At 40.5% G+C, this 27,061-nt stretch overlaps 1 protein-coding gene across 15 annotated transcripts in view; it reads left to right on the top strand.

Moving 5' to 3' along the window:
• Positions 1–27,061, top strand: part of ANK3 (ankyrin 3) — a 663,391-nt gene that overhangs the window by 538,711 nt on the left and 97,619 nt on the right. For 4 of the 15 annotated variants that reach the window (XM_038533992.1, XM_038533993.1, XM_038533997.1 and 1 more), the window contains 5 exons: positions 2,982–3,054; positions 3,217–3,279; positions 15,509–15,562; positions 23,112–23,235; positions 24,857–24,868. In XM_038533992.1, the coding sequence (XP_038389920.1) occupies positions 2,982–3,054; positions 3,217–3,279; positions 15,509–15,562; positions 23,112–23,235; positions 24,857–24,868 (326 nt within the window). Of the gene's footprint in view, positions 1–2,981; positions 3,055–3,216; positions 3,280–15,508; positions 15,563–20,562; positions 20,701–20,894; positions 21,631–23,111; positions 23,236–24,856; positions 24,869–27,061 lie in introns of those variants that run through there. The other 11 variants (XM_038534005.1, XM_038533994.1, XM_038533998.1 and 8 more) reach the window with 9 other exon arrangements.

The following is a 27,061-nucleotide window of genomic DNA, read 5'->3' as shown; positions in this document are numbered from 1 at the left end:
AGGGTTGTGGGTTCAGAATCCACATGGGATGTAGAGATTACTTAAAAAATAAATCTTAAAAAAAGCTTGAGGAGAAAAATAAAGACAGAGAAAGTAAAGTTACAGCCTGAGAATGGTTTCAAGGCTCTGGTTCAAGTGAAAGACAGGCAGTGTATGGGAGTCAGGCCATATTCCTCAGTGCCATCCGCTGAGTTGGCAGGTGATTCCTGCAAGAGAGAGAAGACAGGACCCACGCTAACAGGAAAGATCTAGTTTGCCTAAGGAAGTAAATGAGGCTTCCACCAAATGAAGAGCTCACATAGGTTACGAAAGAGCCCATTGAAGTCCCGAAGACTTAGTCCAGCATTGTGGTATTCGAGACTGTATTCCAAGCTGAGACACCACTGTGTCAGGTCTGCTTTTGCAGTGAAATGTAACCTGGCACAGATGAGAACCTACACAGTTTAGGGTGGTGATCTTAAGCTCATTAAACATGGTGCAGCCTCCACCACAGGCAGGTCTTTGCATGGCCACCTGCTGGAGCCCCAGCAGCCTTTGACTCCATCAGCAGATGTCAGTTTTTCAAAAACTTTAAATAGACGATTCATCTTCCCTATGAGTACAATCTATGACCTGGCAACTCCGAGAATCCGAGAAAGATGCTTGAGTTAATGACCTTACCAATCTGGCCAAGTGGGGAACCAAGGAACTAGAAGTTGACACTCAGTCAGACAAAGAATCAAGCATTTGAATTGCCTCATGTAAAATATTCCATTTCCTCAATGGCAAAGAACAGAGGACATCTATCTCTCAGGTACTGTCTTCTAAAAGAGAATCAGGGCTACTTCGAGAAATAGCTGAATCTAGATCTAGGGAAGGAAATATACGAGATGAGCATCATCTAGTGCCAAAAAGTAAGAAGGTGTCTCCCTCCCCAAGTAAGTAAATAAACATGCATATACACAATTATGGAGCTGTTTAAAGGGACACAGCAGTCAACTGAAAGAGTTCCCAGTGGCCAAAGGTGGAACAATTTTAGATAGAAAGATAGATGATAGATAGATAGATAGATAGATAGATAGATAGATAGATAGATGATAGATAGAAAGAATTGACTATAATGCAAAGCATAAAATAAATATCCATGAGTCCATACTAATATAGATAAATGACTGAATAAATAGGAAAGAAGAGGCAAACCAGGCAAAAAAAAATCCCAAACAATATATGAAAACACTTCACCCTCAAGGAGGTATAGAACATAATTCCCTACTGCTTAGGTGTGGGTTGAGTATGACTTCCCTGCAAAGAATAAAGTATGGAAAGGGGCACAGGGGACATAGGTACCATGGAGATACCTGATAAACACTGGCTTGGCAAGGAGAATAAGGCCAACATCAACACGAGTAAATCATATTGATAGTGTGTACCCTTAATACTGTATGATGAGGGCAGCCAGGGTAGCTCAGCAGTTTAGTGCTGCCTTCAGCCCAGGGTGTGATCCCGGAGTCCTGGGATCGAGTCCCCCGTCAGGCTCCCTGCATGACACCTGCTTCTCTCTCTGCCTGTGTCTGTGCCTCTCTCTCTCTCTCTGTGTCTCTCATGCATAAATAAATAAATAAAATCTTTAAAAAAAAATACTGTATGATGGAAAGAGCACTTGACCTCTGTGGTCTTCCTCCCCAAAACTTGCAACCCTAATCCTGAGAAACACATGAGACAAATCCCACTGAGGGACACTCTACAAAATACCTGACCAGTTCACTTTTAAACCATGAAGGTCGTTAGAAGGAAGGAAAGTCTAAGAAACTGTCACAGCCATAGGAGCCTACGGGGGCATGACAGGTAAAGAGACTGTGGTGTCCTGGATGGGTTCCTGGAACAGAAAAGGGACATTTGGTAAAAAATTAAGGAAATCTGAATAGAATACAGGCTTATTTAATAGTAATATGTGAGTATTGGTTCGTTAATTATGACAAATGTACCATAGTTTCAACAACCTAGCTTTTTTTAGTTGCCTTACTTAAGTATCTATCCTCCCTTGTACCATTAGCCTTTCATATGCTTAGAATAAGAAGAGGACTTGTTTTAAGTCTAAAACACTAAGTCATTAATATTTTTAACAAGCTCTCTGTGTCCTTTGGATGGATACAATCTATATAGGTAAAAAAGTCATCCAAGAGCAAATAAAAAATTCACTAAGTCCTTGGCTCTATAATACACAGTTCTTTAAAATTGTGTGGAGGTGAAAATGATCTTGCAAATGCATGATCTCTAAAATATTTTCTGCATGGCATACTTGTAAAAATTATATGATTTATGCAATCTTAATATTTTATATTTCTCCTAGGAATTAAAATGTATACATAGAAGGGGAAGACAAAATCCATGTCTAGCTTGTGCAAGCAATAGAGACACAATGCTTGGTGATCTTCAGCCAAGACTTTTAGTGGAATGAGGTAGCAGGTTCATCAGACCATGAAAAAGTATGACAATAGACTAGGAGAGGCAATATCTCTCTTGTCTTTTCTTTTTTTTTTTAATTTTTTTTATTTATGATAGTCACACAGAGAGAGAGAGGCAGAGACATAGGCAGAGGGAGAAGCAGACTCCACGCACCGGGAGCCCGATGTGGGATTCGATCCCGGGTCTCCAGGATCGCGCCCTGGGCCAAAGGCAGGCGCCAAACCGCTGCGCCACCCAGGGATCCCTCTCTTGTCTTTTCCTTTGAAAAGTCTTATTAGGGACCTAAATCTTTTAAGCTGATTTGCTTTGCCACTAGAATTCTTTTAACTTATATTTGTTCTTAGCAGTATATATGGTGAAGTCCCTTAATGCTAAGGGACAATTTTGATGTCATTTTATATGGAGGAGCCTCAAGATACTCAGCACATCAGTCCCATAATATATCAAATGATTAATTTAGAAAGAAATGAATAGTCTCATTAAAATGTTCAGTCTGCTTACACTAAGGTGACTGCTCTTTTTGTTGTTGTTATTAGACTATCATAGAGAAGCACAAAATGAATGTTCCAGAAACGATGAATGAAGTTCTTGATATGTCTGACGATGAAGGTATGAAAACCACCTTTGTGTTCATAATTAAGAGTAACTGTGTACCTGTTTCCTAAAGAATGTTTATTGTAAAAATGTTTATTGAAGTCTTAATGTGTTTTGTTGTCGCATAAAGACTATACATTTTCCACACAACTTACGTTGTTCACTTAAATCATGCAGTTCGTAAAGCCAACGCCCCTGAAATGCTCAGTGATGGTGACTATATCTCAGATGTTGAAGAAGGTATTTGTAACTTTTTACTGTGATAGAACTTAACTACAGCTTTATCTTCCATTTCTTATCCTCGAAATGTAACACTTCCTTGAGTTACTAACTCTTCACCTAACTTCCGATTATTAACCTATGTAACCATCTAAAAGATGGATATTTGGTATTAGTGGCCTCTTTGAAGCTCCTCTCCTTGAATCCATTTTCCAACTTGAAAATATGAGTATCACTAATGATGTGGGTTGCTTTCTTTTTCTCTGTTTCTATTAAACAGAAAATTGATTTTTATTGTTTACATTTGAAAATCTAGAAGAGGAAATCTGATTAATGTTTACAGCTAAAATATTTTTTTAAATAAATAAGAGAAAGTATCTTATAGGTAAGAAGCTAAATGCTCATTGTTCGGTTTACTCAAGTTTGGTCCATTATTGGACCCATAATGAAAACTCAACCTGAACAAAATTGCTTTCAGAACATAAATTTTCAATATTGATTTTATGAAAGGGATCAGAAAACAAATGCTTATATCTATACTTCATTTGCTTAAAAGAAACTACTTTTTTCTGCCTTTTAAAAAAAATCAATATATTTGCCCAGCTCATGATGTATAGATATACTAATGAATGATATCTTTAAAAGTTTCATTGGAAAATTAGCATTTTTAAATATTATAAAGATAGTGAATATTGGAGTTGTGCTGGAATAATGAAATGTGTACTTGTAATAGAATTTCTATTATATTTTTGTTTTTTTTCTTCCACCATCTGACTCTCCCAAACGTCTGTCTTTTCACTCCCTGTATTTCCTATCTCTCATATATTTTTCTCAGAGATCAGACTCAATGCTATTAGTCTTTCTCTAAATTTAGGTAATTTTCCCTATTTTAATTATTGATTCTCCCCTTTGAGTTGCACAAATTCAATAGAAAATCTAAATAGTGGGAAACCTACATAACTAAAATTACTTTAACTCTTTTGGCATCCAGTGACTGCCTACCATAAGTGTGCTGTGGCCAGAGGACTGCATCTGCATACCTAGAACAGCCAGTGCCTTAGTGGTCATTTAGAAACTGTCTCATTGTTCGTAATTGTTGTTTTCATAAATGTGAAAGGCTTTTACTCATTTCTCCTTCCTTTTGTCTAAATCATCAACTATATATTTACTTCTCTTCCATCCAGGATTAGATATTTGTATCATCTTTAGAACTTTAAGAATAATATGCCTTGCTGTCATATTATATTTTAATGCCTTCTTATGTAAAGTGTTCAGAGCAATTTCTTATGTGTAGAAGACAAAAGGAAAATTATGTTCTCACATAGGTGTGTATGTGAGAAATATGTTAAAAGTATATTTTCAAGTGAAATTTTATGAAATATGACAAACACAGACCCCAAAATGTGCTAATTTCTGACAAACTATCCGAAAAATAGTTGCATTGATAAGAGGCCAAGTTTGAATGTGAATCTTTTAATCTGAAGATAATTCATCCAGCCATTTAACTGGAAATGACAGTGATTTCTTATGGATTTATCTCAGCTTGGGAATTTGAAATTAAGAAACAAATTTTAATTCTCATTTTGTTCATCTTTCTTTAAACTCTTTGGCCCTTGCATTATGGGTGTGTCCATGGGCTATGGGAATCAAGTGGCTTTTGATTTCATAATGTTGAGAATTTAGTGTTGGAAGGGGTTCCTAAAAGGTCACTTGATCTGAACAACAACCATCTATGCTGGAGTCACCTCTATAAAATCCTGTCTGAGGAGGTCATTTGCCCAAATGCCTTTATGACAGAAATTCCCTAATTCCTAGCCTGCCTATTCCATTTTAAACTACCCTGACTTTAAAAATTCTTTATTTTACTAAGTGTCCTTCTCATTGATTCAAGCTACTACTCATTGATTCAGGCTCTGATATATTTGGCATTTTTTAAAACAAAATCTGTCTCATCTGTGTGACAGTCCTTCTTTCTATTTCTTGTTAGTCTGTTTTCCTCCAGGTATCACCACCTGCACTGCCCCCTCACCATTGTGGCCAACCTCCTATTCACATTTCAGGGAGTCAATGTCTATCTCAGATTGAGGTGACCAGAACTGAATACAACATTCCAGGTGTGGTCTGATCAAAGCAGAGTAATGTAGGGCCATTGCTTTGTCCATGGACAATATTACAAATCTATTATGGGAGATTAAGACATGTTTGAGGTTATAATATCCACTTAATTGAACTCCTATTAATATTACTGTCAGCTAATAGTCCTAAACTTTGCTTACATGAGTTCTAGTAAGCCACTTCTGCCCTGTCATGAATTTACATCATTCTGTGCTGCATAAATTAGCATTTCTGTATTACTCCAAATCCCCCCTAAAATTTTAATTCTAAAGGGACCCCTACAACTTTAATGATAGCTTTTACTTCTGACTCATTTGCCTTATGGTCTTGCCAGCACTTGGCTGCTTTAATTCAGGCTCTGATATATTTGAGAGCCGCTTGCCTCAGGAAGCCCTTGCCTCAGAGCCGCTTGCCTCAGGAAGCCCTTACAGACTGGGACAAATGTTTCTTTCCAGGTAGCCATAAGGATATTGTGAATATCTTTCTCTAAAGAACCCATAAAAGATCATCACACTAGTATCCTAGGGTACCAAGGATGTCAGTAGCCTTTAAAAGCAAATAAAAATGAAAAACAACATACATTGCCAGTTTTTCTCGAAAAAGAAAAGAAGAATGAGTACGTAATATGGAAAAATAAAATTTTAATCCTATATTATAAAAATAGTAATAGTAAATAGAGTAAATGTTAAGGGAACATTTTCCTTTTTCTTCTTTGCTTCTCCTTCTCTTTTTCCTTTCTTCTGTCTGCTATAAGAAATTAGTATAGGTAAAAGAGTATTTGCATTAATTTCACACAGTAAAAAATCAAAAAATAAATCTAGACAATGTTATCAATTAATGACCTAGGGGAACAATGGAGCCAAGTTACAGAATAGAACTAAGGCTGAAGTATCAGCAAAGCAGAGCAACAGAAGGAAAGGCGATAAAGCAGCTTTATCTAACCCACACATTACTTAGGTAGGGGGTAAGCAGAGCTCCTAGAGGGCCAGACTGATCCACAAATATCTTAATGCCCCATTGTCTTCTTTCCCAGGAAATATGTCACATACATGTAAAATTAATATATATACACAAAATTAATGTTGGTTCTAGTGCTTGTTGTATTTTTAGGTTTTGCAATTTAGAAGAAAGAAAAGAAAAGATGAAAGAGGGAGAGAGAAGAGGAAGGGAGGGAAGAAAGAAAGAAGAAAATTGAGAATAAGGTTCAATCTGTCTTCTATTTTGGGTCCCCCTCCCAAGAAATTTTAGAGTTGGCTTTGGTTCAATGCTGACTTCATAAATTCCTATAAAGTATATTTTGTAAATTTTTAAATAACATATAAAATGTTATTTTAGCTTGTGTAATTCTAGGAGATTGGGTTATAGTAATAGATTTAAAGAACTATAAATGGGACATAATGAGAAATGGAATTACGCCATGGTGGGACACCTGGGTGGCTCACTGGTTGAGCATCTGCCTTAGGCTCAGGGTGTGATCCTGGAGTCCTGGGATCAAGTCCCACACCAGGCTCCCTGTATGGAGCCTGCTTCTCCCTCTGCCTATGTCTCTGCCTCTCTCTCTCTCTCTCTCTCTCTCTCTCTCATAAATGGATAAAATCTTATAAAAAGGAATTATACCATGGGAAGTAAAAACCAAGGTAGCTCTATGAAATGGGACTCCACTGAACAGGTTTGGGAGACAATTGGGTGAGACTGGGAATTATTTAATTCTCAGCTACTCCCAATTTTGATAGGGCTACCATATCCTACTCAGGATCAAATGCAGACACAATATTAAAAGGAAAAAAAGTAAGAGGCTAAGCACACATGTGGTAGAAATAATTATCAGATATGTAGAGGTTTGAGATATATTAAGGCATTAAAATTTCATCAGAGTGACATGAAGTGACATGAAGGGTGAGGAAAGTTGTGCTCAGAGTGACATGAAGGGTGAGGAAAGTTGTGCTCAGTCACCTTTTGCCATAATTCAGTGCCCAGTGAGTTGAATTGACATCATGTAGCCCATGCTGTCCACTGTACTGATGAGGCAGCAAAGCCCAAATAAACATGGAGTAGCTTGCCCAGACAGGTTAGTAGCAGAGCTGAACAGGAAGGAAGATTGGACGGACTGTCTGGATCTAGATCTTCTCTTTCATTGCTACTCTAACATGATCTATTTTCTTATATACAGAACCCAAGAATGTATTGTTTTTTAAGCTTTAAAAAAGGAAAAGCTTAGGAAAAGGAGCAGATCGTGCTCTTGGAAATTATCACAAGCTAATAATAATTATGTCAATGACCTTGATAAGACTATAATAGAAATAGTATACTTTCTTCAGACCATATTGGTAAAAGAAATATGCAGACCAAGATGTAAATTCCAGCAAAATAAAATATAAACATAATTTAGAATAGATCTTAAGAATTCAAAGCAAGTAGTTTAGCAAGCATATCTGAGTCTTCTCAATTAGGAGAGGATAAGTAGAATTTGAATGGCACAATCTAAAACTCAAAAAAGTAGAAGTTACTTTGGGAGACATGAAGATGGATATCAAGAAAACCACCTGGAAGTCCTTTTAGGAGCCCCTCTCACAAATGCCTAGGACTGTCCTGCTATCCTAATCTCCTGGGCATGCTGATAAATAAATCAAGCTATTGACTTTTTAGCTTTATAGATCTGTAAAGAAGCCTTAGAGATGAGCCTGCACCAGGTGGTCCAAGGAAGTGGTGATTGTTATGCAGAAATTGTTCTTCACCTGAAATGTTATCATTTTACAAATACCCGTTCAGTCATAAGTCAAAAGTCTAGCCTTTTGCCCAATATTTCTCTGCTTACAATTGACCTTTCAAATAGACATTACCTAATTGCATCCTTCTCCTAGTGATAAAGTCAAAATGAAATACCAGAAGCAGAGACCCAGAATCTAACACAGTGCCTGATATACAGGAGATCTTCACTATGTGTTTGGGTGGTTACATTAAAGTGGAGGGAGACTCCAGGAAAAGACAGTTTTATAGGTTTCTGAGAACAGGCAGACAGGATAGAGAAAATTTACCTGCCAAGTCCCTCTTCCTTCCAATAAAAGCTTTCACACTGAGACAGTCCTAGACTATGGATTGCCTCAAAAAACAGCTTTATGACTGTCCTAAGGTGTATCTGCATCTTGAGAATAATTAACAAATTTAAAAGAATCTGTGAACCGAGACTTTATTCTAAAATACAGTCCACCCTATCTTTGGTATTCCATCTTTGATTCTGGAATAAAGTGATTTTGATCCACACTGTCCACCTACCCAGCACATACCTGGTGTTTCCATCTAGATTCTCACAGACACTTAACTCATCATGCCCTGGACACCTGCTCCCAACAGTGTCTCCTTCCAGCCTCCTCCATCCTAATAAGTGGCTCCATCATACAAGCCAGGCCTGAAGTTATGCGTAATCGCCCTGCCCTTTTCTTAGCACTCATGCCCAGTCCCTCAGCAAGTCCTAGCACTTCTTCCAGAACCCATCTCACGTCCCTCTTCTCTGCTTCTCCAGTGCTGGAGCCTCTGCACATGGCTCCATTTCTCTCCCCACAGGCATGGATTTCTACACAGCATCCTCAGTGGTCTTTTAAAAAAATAAATTGGCTGATATCATTCCATTATCCAGTTTAAAACCCTCCCAAGCTTATAGTTATGTCTTTAAAATTCTTTCATGGTGTGGCCATGTTCATTCATTTCTGTTTCTCTGTGATATTCCATTGTATGCCTATTCCAGAAGTATGTTATCCACGCCAGTTGGAAATAGAAATGTGGCTTGTTTCCAATTTGGGGCTGTTGCAAACAAAGCTGCTACAGGCCTGCTTCTATCTGCCCCAGATACACATATGCATGTATTTCTACAGGGTACACACCTAGGACTGCAGTCTCTGGGTTGTAGATTATGCAGAGACAACAGAACTCATCCAACCCAGGTAACACTAAACTAGGATTATAAAATTAGATAATAAGGCTATAAAAAGGGGGGGGGAAGGGGAAGAATGTAATGTCAAAGTGATTACCACGAGGGAGGTTAAAAGAGGCTGTGATTGGGATGGGATGTGGGAGGCTTCTAAGGTGCTGATGTTCTAGCTCTTGACCTGGATGCTATTTATTTTGTAACAGCCTGTGAAAATGTACTTTTATATTTTCTGTACTCATCTGCATGGTTGCTGTATTTCATAATAAAAGCAGCCCCCCTCTCTAAATAATGTATAGTATACATTCAAAACTAAAATAAAAATCTCCTGAGGCTTTACATCACACTTGACATAAAACTCGGGCCCTTCCAAGGTCAGTAGGTTCTGTGGGATGTGGCCCAGTTACCTATTTCCCACCGTCCTCTTAATCACACTTTTTAATGTCGTCCTAAGACTCATCTTGAGGTACTAGTCATTAATTTCAGAGGGCAGTAAATTTTTTTCTGTTACAGGCCAATGGTAAATATTTTCAAAGTTTCATGCCATGTGGTCTCCAGCCCAACTACTCAACCCTGCCTTTATGGCACAACGGCAGCACGAGATAAGACCTCAATGAATGGGCACAACTGTGACAATTAAAACTTGATTAAAAAGTAGATGGGAAGTGGACTCAGCCCACAGACTGCAATTTGCCAATTTGTGATTAATTTTTTCATTTTCTTTTAAAGTAGACAGCTCCCTAAGAGCAGACCTGCCTTTATTCCTGTCATAGCACTTAGGATGTATACAGATAGGCCCTCTTCCATGGATGAGTGTATCCCACGGGCTTAAATCCATACATTCACTGTGTCTGTCTCCTGACAGGATTCCATAGAAATGAACATTCAAAACATCATAAAAGAAGTACTTACATTTACTGAGCCCTTTCTATGTGCCAGACATGAATCTGTATACATCTCATGCATTATGTATTGTAACCTTCACAGTGACCCCTGTGTTAGAGCCATCAGTAAGCCCATTTTATAGATATGGATAGTGGTTCCAACAAGGTTAAGGGCCTTGATCAAGCTTACACAAATCAGTGCAAGGGATTATCCTCAAATCCCTGCCCTTAACCTCTGCTCTGACATCCATAGTGCCTGGGAACTTAAAGTCCCACAACTCATAGATTATTGCAAATTTTAGATGAGATCCTGTCAGAGATCTCAGTGAATGTTATTTACAAGGTTCCCTATCTTGCTGAATTTTCTCCAAGTAGTTGAGAGACTTACTGGCATTGTTTTTACTCCAATCTACATTTACCCTTCATCTGAAGCCCCAACTTAAAGTGCTATTAGTTCTGAGGTTCAATGGGTTTAAGATATTTATCCAGGTTCTCATAGTCAAGGAAACTGGAATTTGAATTTAGTTTTCTCCCTCTGACTTTCTGCTCGAACGAGATGCAATAGAGAAGAATAGATCAAAGTGACAAGGAAATTCAAAAGGAGGGGAGATTAATGAAGGCCTCAGAAAGGAAGTATTTCAAGGAATAGATAGAATGCATACAAGCAGAAATTTGGGGGAAAGAGGAAAGAAGTGTTCCACATTCAGAAAGTGTCAGAGATGGGTCCCCTGGTTGACTCAGTCGGCAAAAGCCTGAGACTCTTGATCTCACAGTCATAAGTTCAAGCCCCACCCCTCGTGGGGTTATAGAGATTACATAAACAAATAAAACTTCAAAAAGAAAGAAAGACAGGAAAGCAGAGTACTCCACAGAAGAACTCAGCTCACAGGGGCTGGGGAGACTGAGCCCTGGCCTGAATGAGGACCCAAAAAGGACACAGGGAGGACGAAAAACAGTTCTAGAAAACTCCAGGCACATTGACATGTACAGAAGAGGAGCGGGGTCAGAGGATATGGAGGGAGAGTGGTGAGCAACAGAGGAGGAAAACTAGGAAGAAGAGGGGGTTCCAGCAGAAGCCACGGGGGATTCCCTAATGGGGTCTAACCAGCTGAGCACAGGCAACCTGTGGATCCCCGGTGATCTGAGGAAGCCACCACATCCATGACACAGTGGATATAGAGACATGGAATAGAGTGGTCCCAATGTGGTGTGTGCGTGTTTCCCCATCCTGTGTGCTGTGACAGGATGAGTAGCTGGAGTGGCCGGTGAATAAATGGACACAGGGATTGTCTTAGGGGATGGCAGGGAATGAAGCATGCTTATTGATCAGGAATAATAAGTGGCTTTTTTCATTTGCCCAAAACAAGTTATAATTTTGAATATGGTTTCTCCCCTCACCCTCCAATTATTTTAGTTCCTGCCTGTCTACCTGGAAAGTCTGACCTGCTTCATGTGGAAACGGGTCTTCATCTGACCCCCTCCATGTGGGGATCCTTGCTACAGAGAGAAGAAAGCAGAGCATCAGCAGTTGGGAATGAATAGGGCAGGGAGTGGCCTGGCAGTGCCGAGAGCCAGGACTGGGAGGGGTCGGAGAGGAAGGGAAGATGCTGCAGTGGGAAGGGGCTGTCTGACCTCCTGGGCCACAACTGCAATGAGGCTGAGTGCCGGCAGGCCCCACCTGTCTTTACCTTGTAAGCACATATCACATAGGTAGAGGTAGGAAATACAAAATAAACCAAGAGCATGTGTTCATTGCCCTGTGCAATGAAAGGCAGCTGGGGTATGATACTGGGAAGAGGCCAAATGCTTGCCCACAAAAGCTTGTGAGATCCTGATATTCCTGTACACTAGGGACAGTGAGCACTCTTTATGTACCTAAGTAAGGACGAGCCAAGGCTAATGAGGTCTGGATTTGGGGTTGAAGCTAGACAAATAGGTAACAAAGAATAAACAGAAGAAAGAATTAATTGGCATGACACTACCACCTTGAATTAAGCTACCCAATTTCTCTTTAAGAACCAACATTTTCGTGCCTGATTTCACAGGGCTAGTCCATGGCTAGTAATTTATTCATCATCTAGTCTTCTTTACCAGTGGCATAGAATCTAGATAATGAGAACAGTGTAGGTAACCTTGTGCTTCTTTCTACCTGCGTTCCATCTCTAGTCTCAGGTGTCCATGTGACCAAGTCAGTGTAATCTTACTGGGATGACTGAGGGCAATTTCTGGATTAGGGTTAAGGTGTATTGATAAGAATGATAAGACTATGAAAAAGTTATAGCATCTGTCCCAACATTGTCTTTTTCTACCTCTTCACAGGAAGGACACTGAAATCGTTTTCCTTTCTGGGATGAGTTTGTTTATTAACCCAACCGAGATCACAGGGGACATTTTTCATTGCTACATCTGGAAGAGTTCCAAGACTGAGTCATGCATGCTTATTTAGAAACTATATCTAGCCCGGATTAAGGAGCAGTTTAAAAACTGCAATCCAGTTTTTAAAAAAGAAGCACATCTAGCCACAAAGACTAGAATAAATGTTTGAGAGTAAAGAATCAAATGGACTTTTGTTTACTCTTAAAAAAAAAAAAAAAAAAAAAAAAAAAACCTAGCCTGAGCAGAAAGAGTCATTTGTTCTGTGTGAGAACAGCAACTTGTTCGTGTTGGTTATGAGATATGCAAACTTTGCCAGTCAAGCCTGATTCCTTTCTGGCTACCTAGGACGGCTGCTCTTAGGAACACCTAGAACAAAGGAAAGGTGAGGCAGAGTGTGGACATGGCCTCCCCCAAGAGGTACATGCCTCCCTTAATGACACGTACTTCCTTAGCCTTCTTAAGACCACTTAGCTCACCCATTGCTCATCTATTTTTCTCAACTTACCCCATTGTTCTCACATGTTTTGAGAAGGAAAGCAAGAAAATGTTATATTCCAGAATATACTTAGCAAACTGTTTTGAAAGAACCACCACCACTGCCAGGAGGTGCTGGAAAACCAAAGGTTCAAGTGAAGGCCCCGCGTGGCTGAGGGAACTCCCTTCATTCTTTACCCGGCCTGGGCCGGGCAGCCTCGCCCTGAGCCTCCACCCTCCCAGGAGGCCGCGGAGTCGTGAGCACCTCACTGGGCCTCCAGCCTGACACAGAAGCGCCTGTGCTACACGCATGAATTCTTGAACTAGGTGGTGCAATTCCATCAGCTGCACATCACCTCCCCCTTTATCAGTTTCTCCGACATTCACAGGAAACCTTGCTTAATCCAAGTGCTTGCTCCAAACGGCTATACGTGCAGATCTGGCATCTGAGTAACCTCCCATTGTTTATTGTGTAACTCTGGGGTAGAATCAGACACTTAGAACAAAAGTCTGAGAGCATCAGGCTCCTAATATTACCTTGCTCTTCTTCCATCGTTCCTGCTCCCTCGCTTTTCTGAGAATAAAATACCGGATGGAGGGAAAAGACTCATGAGCAAATAACATCATGTGGATTCCCCAGGCTGAGAATGTATTGTCCAAACACTAGGGGAGATATACATCTTTTGACTAATGCTTTCAATTGATGGAAAATGTTTTCTCTTCAAAGTTATCTGTATTTTTGTCCCTTCTCTGAACCTTCAAAAAAATAAAATATGCTGAGTCTTATTTGTCTCATCTCTAAATGGGTTAATTATACCACATGATGCTGCCGAGAAGATGAAAAGCTATAACATACCAAAGTTTGTTGAACAGTGACCAGCATATAGTAGATGCTCAATAAACAGGAGTCTTTCTTTCTTTCTTTTTTTTCTTTTTTTCTTTTTCTTTTTTTTTTTTTTCTTTTGATCAGAGGTAACTATCAGTGAATCCTGCTTCCTGCTGTAGATTAGAAGTAGGGTGGGGGAACATGAGAGGAGGAGGGAGAGTTTTGAGGGTTTAAGTCTTCAGTTTGTGTGTGTGTGTGCACATGCACGTGGGAGCATACACGTGCATACATACATACCTGTGCATACATATGTATGGGTCAAACAAAATGATCCAACTTCAGAGACCCTAAAAACATGGCCCAACATGGCCCTCATTTCCCACAGGTCCATTGCCTATCATTTTAGTAAAGCTGGCTGCTCACTATTCTCAGGACATTCCCATTCTTTCCCTCTCATGTCATGTCCTGTGGCTGGGGATGGCCAACTTCCCACTTCCACTCCTCTCTGCCTGTCTTCACTCACACACCTCCATTCAACATCTGCCCCTTCTCCTCAATCAAAGGTGATGCTCTCTTCCTGTGCATCCCCTTGGACACTTGTCATTTCTCTTGCACATCCTCTGACACACATGTGCTGCTGAAGAACTTGGGGTCTGCCACCTGTGTGGCTTCTAACCCAGACTCTGCCACTGACTAGACATGTGAGCTCCGAAAAATAACTGAACCTCTCTGAGTCTGTCTTCATCTAGAAAGGGGACATGAGAGTGCCTGGTTCATGGGATTGAAGAGTGAATGAGACATGCATAGAAAGTGCTCAGTTACCACAGTGTCTCACCTAAGTAAATCCTAACCAGAAGGAGTCGTGGTGTGCTATTTCTATTATTATTTGTGACTGGTCTTAACTTCCTTCTTGGAGATAAAATGCCTCAAAGGCAATAGTTGGCTTTACTCATAACAGAGCCTAGGCCGGTGCTCTATTGCCTCAGTGCTCAAAGTGTGGCTTGCAGTCACCTGGGAGTTTGTCACACGTGCAGAATCTCAGGGCCTGCCTCAGACTTGTGGACTCAGTGTCTATGGCTTAACATGGTTCTCCAATGATGGCAAATGTATACATGGAAATTTAGAAATACCACAGTCAATTCATTGAATTACTCTTGTAATTCCCACCAGGAAAATAGATACTTCTCTAGAATCAATACTGCCATTAGATAAGTGTCATTTATTTGTAAGGATCCTTTAAGCCAGTGCTTATCACCTTGTGGTTCTTGAACAAGAAGCATCAGAGTCACTTGGGAATTTGTAGAAAAACAAGTTTTCAGGTGATTCGAATGCATCCTATGGGTTGAGAACTGCCACATTAGAACAATGGGAAGCTATTAGAAGTACCATATTAATAATGTGCATCCCCTTCTTCCTGCCTTGTGATTTTATTCCTTCTTTGCCTTCTTTTAAATAGTAAGGTCAAATGTCATAAAGAATTGAGTTCCTCTCCACATTTACCAAATATTTGCTGGCACACATATACATCTTAATATCTACCTGTGTATGTCAAAATACCAGTACTGGTGTTTGAAACACAGCCTGTATGACTTATCTGCAGTCCCTGTATTTTGTTTCATTTTGTTTTGTTAATTTTATTCATTTTTTGAATAGGTGATAGATGCACATGGTATAAAATTCCCAAGGTACAAGAGTTTACGGTGAAAAGTAAGTCTTCCTCCTCCTCACTCTAGTAATCTAGTTGCTGCCTCCCAAGGCAATCACTGAATTTTCATTTCATACATTTATTGAGTACCTACTATGTGCCAGGCACTGTTCTGGGTACTGAATATGGAACAAAACAGGCAAAAACCTCTGCCCTTGTGGAGCTTACACTCGGTTACCAATTTCTTATAGTACTTGTTCAATAACATAGATTATCACAGTAGTTAAAAGTGGGGCTCTGTAGTCAAACCAATGGATTTTAAATCCAGTTTTCCCCGATTTCTAAGTGATCATGGTTATTTACTACTGTGAACTGGGTCGTCTTCTTTATATTAAAATGGAGACAACAATTCTGTTTCATAAGGTTGTTCCAGGAATCGCACAAGATAATACTTATAAAGCACCATACAGTGCCTTGAACATAGTAAATCCTCAGTAGATACTAGTGGTGATTATAATGGTGTGCTCTCACTCTACTATTCTATAATGTAGACTAGAAATGCTTAAAGGATTTATTTTCCCAATAGTTTTAATTTCTTCTCTTTGCTATGGGGTGGTAAAAAAAATCACTTTTTTCAGAACAAGCACACTAAATAGAAGTCTACATTTTGATCATTAACCATTTGTTTACAAGACTATTTGCTGATTTCTATTAAGAAAGCAACTCCTAATGAATCACTAGAGGATAGATGTTCCTCTGTTTTCTTTCTAATCTAGCTTTTTTTAATACCACGTAATTTGAAGATTTTCTACATTAATTCATTCAATGGTGTTATGTATTATTAACTACAATTAATAGTAGTTATGTATAATGGTACAAAGTATATACCTTGGGAAGAAGATTCTGGATTTCATAGCAGAGGAATGACGTACTTCTGAGTAAAGTTGCAGACATTATAACTTGGTATAGTTACCTTAAGGACCTTTCTTTATGATTCTTGTCTCCAGACAGTGGAAAAACAACTTTCAACCCCTAGGAAAGCAACAAAAGTATCCCTGGGTGATGATCTTAAGATGAAAAATATTAGGAAAAAAAATTACATGGAAAAAAAGAAAGAAAAAAAGAACTTGTAGGATGTGAAAACACTTTTCAGTATTAACCAAGAAGTGTTCCCTCTATTCAGCATAAAAAGCCTTATTAGTAGGCACAATGAAGGATCACAGGGAAGTTGGATTAGGTATATCCCACCACAGCGTGACACTGGACCATCAACGTGGAATCTAAGAAGGAAGGAGGACTGGGGCGCCTGGATGGCTCAGTCAGTAGAGCAGGCAATTCTTGATCTCAGGGTTTTGAGTTCAAGCTCCACATTGAGTTTAAAGATTACTTAAAAATCTAAAAATAATTAAATACAAAGGAATGAGGACACAACTCTGTGACCAGCTAGTCTTGATAATCATTTCATATATTCTCTTTCTTTCTCTCCTTTGTTCATGATTCTATTTTGCATCAAAGAGTGTGGATCTTTGAGACGTTGATTGAGATAGAAGAAACCTCTTTCTTCTTAACCTCGTCATGATAGGACAACTAGGAAGAGGGGATAGCTGGGAAATGGAAGCAAAATGGCTCTGAACAACTTTTATTATTTGGTGAATGGTGGGATCGAGGTAGACTGGGGTGCTTTGTGTTCTTCTTTGAACATTTTCTAGCCTCTGGTATTTTCTTATCAGAAATGGATTCATAATGAGGACATCTGTGCTCATAATTTTAAGAGGCATAAGGTCAATACTAAATAGATGAGGCTTCCTCAGGTGGCATTAACCCGGGTATTCCTCCTGGACTTGGTCTGCGCTAATCAAGTAGCACGCTATAGAGCTACCTCTTAATTCACTAGGGATGCATTAAACAATCAGCGTGTGACCTCTTTGGCCTACCTTTGGACCTTGTCATTTCTCATTCCTGTGTGTTTCCATTACTTACTGCACTGTGACGACATATCTCTAAACTCAGTGGTTTAATGTATTGTCATAATTATCTCCCATGGTTGTGTGAGTTAACTGGGTTCAGCTGGATTCTTGAGCTCTTTGCTGAGATTATAGTCAGGTAGCAGCAGGGGTGGGAGTAATAATATGGCAGATCGTTCAGTGTGCTATCTTCAGTCACAGATTTGTCAGCCCCACTAGGATGACCCTGGAACAGCTGAGGGCTAGCTGGGCATCTCTCCCTCTCTTTCTGTCCTTGCTGCCTCTCCATATGGCTTCCTTGACTTTCTTTACAGTATGGTGGTCTCATGGGAGTCAAATTTCTTACATTGGGATCGACTTCCCCCAAGCTAGTGTTCAAAAGAGAGCCACGGAGAAACTGCAAAGTTTCTTTGAACTAAAACTGAAAAATCAGGCAAAATCGCTTCCCCTACATTTTATTGTTCAAAAACTGAACCAACCTAGATTCAAGTAAAGAGATATGGTTCGGGGTGGGGGTGGAGAAGAAAGCTTCTTTAGGGATCCCTGGGTGGCGCAGCGGTTTAGTGCCTGCCTTTGGCCCAGGGCGCGGTCCTGGAGACCCGGGATCGAATCCCACATCGGGCTCCCGGTGCATGGAGCCTGCTTCTCCCTTTGCCTATGTCTCTGCCTCTCTCTCTCTCTCTGTGACTATCATAAAAAAAAAAAAAAAGAAAGAAAGCTTCTTTAAATACTAGCTACCACACCCTTCTCACCTCGAAATACTCAAATTTATCCATAATACAACTATTATACCACTGCACCAAACACTTCTAGGAAACATAAACCTACACAAGTGCTTCTTAGATGAAAGTGTGTGGTTCTTGCATATATATGCAAGACATATGCATCTTAACTAAATATATCTGATATTGTATCAGAGTTGTCCACTCATAGAATTAGCTTTGTTGGCTTATCTACATTTGTGCCTGTTGGTCAGAAGCTATTACTAATCAAAATATTTTTGGGTTATAGAATGAATTAGAGACAGTTAACAAGCCACTCAACACAATTCATGTCATTCCTTTCTAGTTTTTGGTATAATAGTGTGTTGTACTAAACAAAATTATAGAATATTTTGTTTATTGAAAGGACAGTGAGTGTGGTCTATTGTTATACATTCATTCAATCAATCAATCAACAAATATTTATTGAGTACCTCTGACCCAGGCCTTGCATTAGGCAGTGGAGAGAGAAATGTTTGCCACTGTGGTTAGATTTTGCCTTAACCAGTATCAATAGTAGCAATTGAAATGCGAACTATATGAATTCATGCATTCAGATGTTTGGGCACCAGAGAAAGCTGTGTTATAGAATAACACTAACCAGTGCTGACTAAGCCCTTATTCTGTACATTATTTCTTTGAATCCCTCAAGAAGGCTGAGGTCAGAGGCAGAGTTATTATCCCGGTTTTGTAGAGGTGGAAACTGTGACTCAGAGTAAACAGTGTTCCAAAGGTCACCTAATTAGTTGATGATAAAGTCAGGATTTGAATCCAGAGCACCAACCATGCAAAACTGCCTTAAAATAATACCATTGCCTGGGCTTCCACTTTCCATGCCTTGTAAGAAATGTCACAAGGCTATTTTAATTAATCTTTGGCTAAATATATTGGCAGCTCTCGCCTCCATTTCAACTCTGGGCATCTTTTGGTTTCATAGTGACCATTTCAGAAATCTAAGAAGGATTAGCAAAGAAGAATAGAAACCTAACTTTATTATCAGTTTACTATATACCAGTCATCAAGCTTGACATCCCAGGGACTAAGTTGCTGTGGCATATAGATGGAGAGAAAAGCACAACCACCTGCCTCTGGGCTTTTTTTCTCACCCATCCTCCTACTCACCTCCCCTCTGGCAACCTCCAGTCTGTTCTCTGTATTTAAGAGTCTGGTTTTGTTTTGTTTTGTTTTGTTTTGTTTGTTTTTGCCATAAAAGCAATGATGAAATCCAGAAATATTTACAGGGCACTTGCAATATGCCAAGCTCACGAAAAATTCAGTTCCTAATCTAGGTCAGATCTTACCGTCCAGTGGGAGAGACTAAACAGATGTTTTCACTGGCAACATGCTTTGATAAGGGAAACTCACATGAAGAACAACTAATGTTAGGTGAAGAGTACAGGATGGGAGGAATTTGAAAGTCGAAGATTGGAGAGATTACTCAGGTGAAGAAGAGGGATAAAGGTTCCGTCAAGAGTGCACCCTATATAATGGTTCAAAGTCTAAAGTGGTTCCGGATTTCTAGGGACTGAAATAATTCTGTATCACAGAAGGGCAACAGGTGTTCAGCAGTGGCCAGAGAAAGGCCGGCTGAGAAGTCAAGAGGAAGGAACTTTTTCATCCCAATCCTTGATAGGAAGCTTCACTGAGCGACGTTCTTTGAATGAGGTTTTGCTAAGCAGTTTGGATTTTAAGTGCAGATGTGGAAAACAGATCAAGGTTTAGTCATTTTATCCATTTTAACCGTGACTTCCCCTTCCATTCTTTACAACGTTGGAAATTATTCTTTTGCTTGGGAATATTTTTCAATATGTACCAGGCTTTATAAATGGCTTCCCTTCTGTTCCTGCATATTTACAATGTGAGTTGCAGTCAGGCTGCTCCAGTTAAAGCCCCAGGTCTCCTATCCTCTTAATCTCAGATGAGTCGTGCATTCATTGATACACGCATTGATCCAGGAAAACCAAATCTCTTCCCCCACTTCATCGATTCTACAGATTCAAATTTCTGTAACTTCAGTTAACAATCCACGAGAGAGATACACTCACAGAAAAGTGCCGGGAACCACTTAATTCAGCAAGACCGTTCAAAACCCTATACTTAGTTTCTAGCCTAAATGTCCAGCTATTCTGAGAAGAAGAAGAAGAAGAAGGAAAAAAAAAAAAAAAAAAACATAGAAATCGCCTTTCTGGCGTACCCAGATGGAGGATGCCGAAGTCCTGCTCGTTTTTTTCCTCCTCTGCCAACATAAACAGGGTGGAGTGGCTGGAAAGGGAGGCCAGGAGCCCCAGAGAGAGGGAAACCGTGTAGCAGCGAAGTGACAGAAGCGCCTCCCCTGGGCGGCCTCAGGCCCTTTGCAGCCAAGACCTCTCCCCTCGGCCTGGCGCTCGCCCCGCGCGCTCTCCGGGGACTCGCAAGGAGGCAGGACCAGGGAGTGCGTCCGAGTGTGCTGAAGAGTTGCAAGAACTTGCGCCAAAAGTAAAGCAGACATCCCCTTGCTTTCTTCCAGCTCGTCTCACCTCTGCTCCTTTCTTCCAAGTCCTGGTACAGGCGGGGGATCCGTGGTTCCCGGGCGCGCCCCCAGCCCCAGCCCCAGCCCCAGCCCCAGCCCCAGCCCCAGCCCCTCGGCTCGGCTCGGCTCCGGGCAGGCCCTCCTCCCTCCTTGCACCTGACAGGGACCATAAATAACCGCGGCTCCCGGTGTTCCCAGCCGAGAACAAAGTTGAAAGTTTGCCTGCAGCTCCCTGCCACTCCCCGCCGGGGCCACTTCTTTGTTTTCGTCTGTGATCCCTCCACCTGGTCGGCCGCGTCTTCATTCCTGTGGGGGAAGAGGCACCTCCTAAGGGGCCGCAGCACCCCGCTCCGCGCGCTCGCGGGCTCTCCCTAGATGCAAGGCTGTCTCGGTTACCCGGTTAGGCACCGGGCGTTGGTATCAGATTACCGAAAGTCTACACTGGAGCAGTCCTCATATTTACATACAAATAACTCCAGGGCTCGCATTTATGTCACCATTCGGTCCTGCTAGAGGCCTGCCAGCGGAGTTCCCGGCCCAATCAGAAGGAGCTTTAAAAGGATGTCTGCAGAGTGACCAAGAGGGTCTTCTCAATTAAGGGTAGCCAGGGTTTGCTCTTTTTTATTTCATTTTATTTTTTTCTGGTTTGATATATCGAAAATCTTTGAACTCCGATGAGTAGAAAAAGATGTGTACTTCTTCGACGACCCACAAGGAGACCCACAAGGAGATGCTGAGCCGAGCCCGGCGGCGGTGAAGACGGTGGAGACAACCCAGGAATCGGTGTGTTTGGGCTGATTCCGAGGTGCATTCTCAAATCACGGCTTAAGGAATTCCTGGAAACATCAGGAAAACATTTGATCAGCCCCGCCTGGTGGAAATGGCTTTACCGCGGAGTAAGCTCTTTCTTTAAGTCCTACTTGGTGTGTGTGTTTTTGTTTCATACGCAGTGAGATGTGCAAATAGCACAGCTGTGAAGAGTTACTTAAAATAATCTCTCGGTGCTGGGGAGTAGTAGAGAGCAGATCTGTTTATTTTTTATATTTGCAAAAACAGTAGTTGACAGGGTATTTTTAGACTTGATTGGTAGTTTAAAAGCTAAGCTCTTGTGGTTTCCTGGGTTTAAATGAATGGAAATTATAAACGGTACTCAATGAAGGAATTGGAAAATATAGCTGGAACAGATGAATCACTTACCTTTGAGAAAACATAACGTACACGCTTTTGAAATCTCTCTCTCGGCCAGCCAAGCTGGTGTCCAGAAAGGGGAGGAGAGTCATAAAAAGGAGATAGGCTCTCCTGTTTGCGGAACGAACTTTTCCACAGAATGTGCTACATTTTGAAAAGGGATGGGAAACGTCCCAGAGGGCAAAAGGCATTTGAAAAACCTGCTCTGTCACTCTCGGAATGTGGTTTTTCCGTGAGGTCATGCTATGCACATGTAGCCGGTAAAAGTTTTACGGAATTAACTCTTTGTATTGAAGGGCCAAGAGCAGTTTACATAGTCCTCCTTTCAAACCGCTGGTGTCTCCACTGGGTCTCTAAGGAAGGTAGAGCTCCTTTCCAAGAAGAGTTCCAGCCCCGGGGCAGCTGGGCTGAGCTGCTCCTGTGATGGGTGCAGGAACAGTTCGAAATGGCTGTGTTTCTAGGGCCACCTGGGTGGCTCAGTGGGTTGAGTGTCTGCCTTCGGGTCAGGTCGTGATCCCGGGGTCCTGGGATCGAGTCCCGCACTGGGCTCCCCGCAGGGAGCCTGCTTCTCCCTCCGCCTATGTCTCTGCCTCTCTCTGTGTGTCTCTCATGAATAAATAAAAAAAATCTTAAAAAAAAAAATTTGATGTGTTTCAAAGTTCTCCAGTTAAGCAGAAACAGCTCAGATTAAAATGACTTGCTAGTTTCTTACAGATGTCCTGAACTGAAATCCTGCGTGTGAGAACATTTAAAAAAAAAAAAAAATCCACTCCCTTCCCATATCCAATTTCCAGAATAGTAATAGAGAGGTGGCTCTTATTTTGCAATCCACATCCATTCAAATAGCTGCCCTCGGCGTGGCGAGGCCAGGAAAGTAAACGGACAAAAAAGATCCACCTTTGGAGTCAGCTGTGGCTTGAGGGGGGGAAATCCGATGGGGGAAATGTCTTAAAGTTGGTGCTTCACCCCAGGCGCTCTTTCGCTACTGACGTTCACTCTTGAGATCCTGAACTAACCTCACGTCTGCTTTTTCCTTGTAAACGGCAGTAATGAGTATTGTCCAGCGGGCGTGGGAAAGCGAATGTGAGGAATGGGTGATTTGCTGGTGACCAAAGGAGTGGCTCTCTCTACAACGAATGCGTTCTCCCAAGGGAAGCTTCTGATTCTGGCTTGCTTTGTCCCTCGGCAGGTGAAGATGCCATGACAGGGGACACGGACAAGTATCTGGGGCCACAGGACCTGAAAGAGCTGGGCGATGACTCTCTCCCCGCCGAGGGCTACATGGGCTTCAGTCTCGGGGCCCGGTCCGCCAGGTATTTTATTGCTGCTCTTCTTCGCAGATAATTGAATACGACCATGATCTGTCATAAACCAAAATCATTTTCATTTTTCACATTATCCCCCAGTGTGCTCTTTGGATGAAGGTGCGAAGTTGGTAGAATGTTCTCAACTCTGGTGCACGTGTTCCACCGTTTTCTTTCATGGCTTTTTCAGTCCTCGGTTGTCCGTGATTGAACATGTGGAGTGTTTGTTCCCACGCTGCCGTCATGCTTCACGCATGATAGTGGAAGAGCTCAGAGCCCGGGTGGCCTCCACGTTTCCAAATTAAATTGTGTGCCGTGTTGAAAGAGAAATCTAATTTTCCAATAAGGACAATACGGTTGTATTTTTTTTTTTAATACAGTTGTATTGACGGTTCACTATTCTCTCTTCGTCACTGAAAGAGTAATTCGTGATTGAGACTTAAAAGAGAGCATTCTTGAAAAAAAATTGCATATAGTTTATTACTATTGTCTACCAAATATTTGGGTGTCTCCTCTAAAACTATGCCATTACTTTGTTTACAAGGGACATGTCAGGAGTGTTACATGACTTCCCCAAAGTCACAGACAGGAATGGCCCCAAATTCAGTCCTGAAAACCAAAGTGTAAAACTTTTGCCTGGGAAAAACCTTGGCTCCAACTTACCTGACACTGCTTAAGTGAAACAGGACCTTGTCCAGAATTTGGGGACTTCTTTTCTCCTGGTTGGTTGAACAGCATGTTTGCTGACAGTCAAGTTATTTTAAAGCTAATAATTAAACTTTTCTAAGCCAGAGCCCTGGGGACATTTTCCTATAGTTTAAGGATCTGTTGTAAAATGTTTCATTGTCTAATGGCACTTCCCGCAAAGTAAGCCTGGGAATCGACTCTCAGGGTGAGGTGGCCAGTTTAGATACTGAATTGATTTTTCTTGCAGTTAGTCTTTTTATTAGTGGAATTTGGACCCTCATGTAACTCCACAGAATTTTTGCTTTTTAAATTTATTTATAAAAATCCTTAAAATCTTATTGAAACAGGTATCATTAATAAGAAGGGGGACATAACTTTTTAAAAACACCACATGTTTCAGGTAGTCACACAAGAGCCACAAGTTACAATGGAAAGTATGCAGAATCTCAGGAGAAAATTCCTTTAGAGGCTTAATAGCTTTTGCAATCCAATAACTAGCTGATTCTCTTCCTCAAATCATATGTAAAAGGTACATTTTGTGAATCAGTCATTTGTATATAGAAAATTGTAGAGGCTGACATCTAGTGAGAGATGAAACCAGCATGTTGTCTCTTATAACTTTTCTCAAGGCAGTTCTAAGGCTTTCACACTTCTGGTTTTGATTGCACTGTTATTATTTGTTGCTATTATATGTAACTCATTTTTTTTTTTTACATTGGCAACTCATGTTATGCTCAGAGGCAAATCTGAAAAAAAAATCTGTAAAGCCAATATATTTTTTAAAGTATTGTTGGAATATTACCAAATACAGTATTCTGAGTGTAACATTTAAAAGGAATACATTAAATGTGTAACTCATTCACCATAACATTTTTTTCTTTTTTCCCTGTCTGATTTTTTGCTTTCTACTTCTCCTGTGTTTTTCTAAAAATACCTTAATTAGTCCCAAGATCAGGTAAGAAGATATGTCCCTTTTACAGTGTTTTTCTGCCCTTCCCTGACTCATATTCTCATTTTTATTTTCTTCAGCATTGTGCTGTGCTGTGCTGTGCTGCAATGTGCTTTTTTTTTTCCTGCTCAGTTAGAAAATCAATTTTGTAATTCTGAGAAAATTAGCAAGTAACTAAATGTTTGACAAGAAATGTTACTAATGCAAAATTGAATACTTAAAGAATCTCTTTCTTTTAACAAAGTTTGTATAGTGCATGAAGTAACTGCAGAACTCTCCAAACTGGTTTTGAAGAAAAAGTTTTGATTTGAAAACAGTTTGTTTGCTGGTGGCTGTTTTATTTGACTTGTGCTAGGTACATTGGTATAATTTTAGACTTCTGAGGCATGTGTTTTTCTAATACTTCCTGTATTTAACACTTAGGGTATACTGATGGCTACAAATAATATAGTTGACCTTAGTTCAAAACAATTTCATGCCTTCCAGACCCCCATGCCAATAATATCTAGTTTTGGTAGCTGAAAGGATTTCAATGTATTAAGGATTCAGAGTGAAGCTTGATGGTCATAATGAGCTCCATCTGTCTAATGTAACTTGGTTGGGAAGAGTGAGGAGCAAGTTAAACATTCTGTAAAATGAAGACCTCTTTAGGCTTTTCCATGGACAGCACCCAGTTCTAGGCTCTGTTCTTCACTTGGCAGTCATACAAAAGTTAAAAGAAAGGATTTTTTTTAAATATTAATGAATCTTAGATATATTTAAAAACTGAAGTTAAAATATATAACAATTTTTTAAACACTTAAGTGATTGTTCACATATACTCTAAAGCTATTCTTACATGTCACCAATGTCAACATACGCAGTGGGAGCCAGAATTTTCATAAATGAATGTGCAATGCAGAGAGTGGAACCTTCTGGTGCTTCCCACCCCACATCACTGGGGCAAATAGAACCTTGCTATGAGTACCTAAGAAGTTATGCTCACGATGTAGCCTTCAGCCACATAAGACTATTTAAATTACAATTAGTAAAAAATTAAATAAAATTCAATTCAACTCTTTAGTCACACTAATCATGCCTCAGGTGTTCAGCATCCACATGTGGCCTGTGGCCACTGTATTGGGCAGTCTGATTAAAACATGACCATTGTTGCAGAAAGTCCTATTGGACAGTGTTTAGTTAGAGAGTAGAAAGACAATATCTGCTTTTAGGAAGTTTATACTGTATGAGAGAAGATAAGAGGCTAGAAACAAGAGAAACAAGGGGGAAAAAAAATGTTTGCAACTGAAGCAGGAAAAAAAAAAAATGAAGAGTGTGTGTCATGTGACTGGGTGCAGAAGGCCTGCCCATGCAGGTGGCCAGGCACATGGCTTACTAGGTAATCTCCTCTGTGCAGAAATAAGGCTTAGTTCTTTCTGTTTTTGTCTTTGCTTCTATATCCAGTCTCTAATATTGTGCCTTGCTCCTAAGAGTCAGTGTTTATTTGTTGAATGCACTAGATAATGACTCTATAGAATGATGTTTATTTTGAGGTTGAAGATCTTCCTCAAGATTCTGGTGGTGGGCAAGGCTCTAATCCTAGAAGAATATATCTATTCATTTGTGTAGACCCTTAGAATGATTCCTGTCATCCAGAGGCTTCTGTATCTTGATATAAAAATACCCCCCTTGGGTTATCTTTAGTATAGTGAGCAATGGGGAAAAGAAGTCCTTTTGTGCAAAGCAGAGAACCATTTCTTATATACCTCTTTGCTCTTTTCCCTGTCATGCAAACACAAGGCAAGGCCAAGGCCAACATCTGATTGATCCTTTTAGTAAAGACTCAAGTAGCCACATTTAGATCCAGACAGTTTATTACTTACGTGGGCAGTGAGAGGTGGCAACTTCCCACCATCTTTGTCCTCCACAAAGTAAGGATGACATCAAAACAAAAGGGGCTGTATACCTACCATGGCAGTTGTAGGGTGCTGCATTGCTGGGACTGCAGCTAAGAGGTTTCTTGTTCTGCAGCTCTATTGTAAGAAGGGTGGGCAGGAAGTGTCAGACCTCATTCAAAACAAGAGACGATGCAAAGTTACCTTATGCCGGTCTGTCATGATAGGTAGGATGGGAGGCGAGACAGAGATGACCTGAGAGAAACACGTCACGAGCTTGTCCTCTCTTTCTGGAGGATAAATCACAAGGTGTTATGCCAAGGCT

The sequence above is a fragment of the Canis lupus genome, chromosome 4 (genome assembly GCF_011100685.1).
Source record: "Canis lupus familiaris isolate Mischka breed German Shepherd chromosome 4, alternate assembly UU_Cfam_GSD_1.0, whole genome shotgun sequence".
In the NCBI taxonomy this organism is placed as follows: Eukaryota; Metazoa; Chordata; class Mammalia; order Carnivora; family Canidae; genus Canis; species Canis lupus.
The sequence above is the reverse complement of the archived record's forward strand: the minus strand, read 5'-3'. Positions and strand labels throughout refer to the sequence as shown.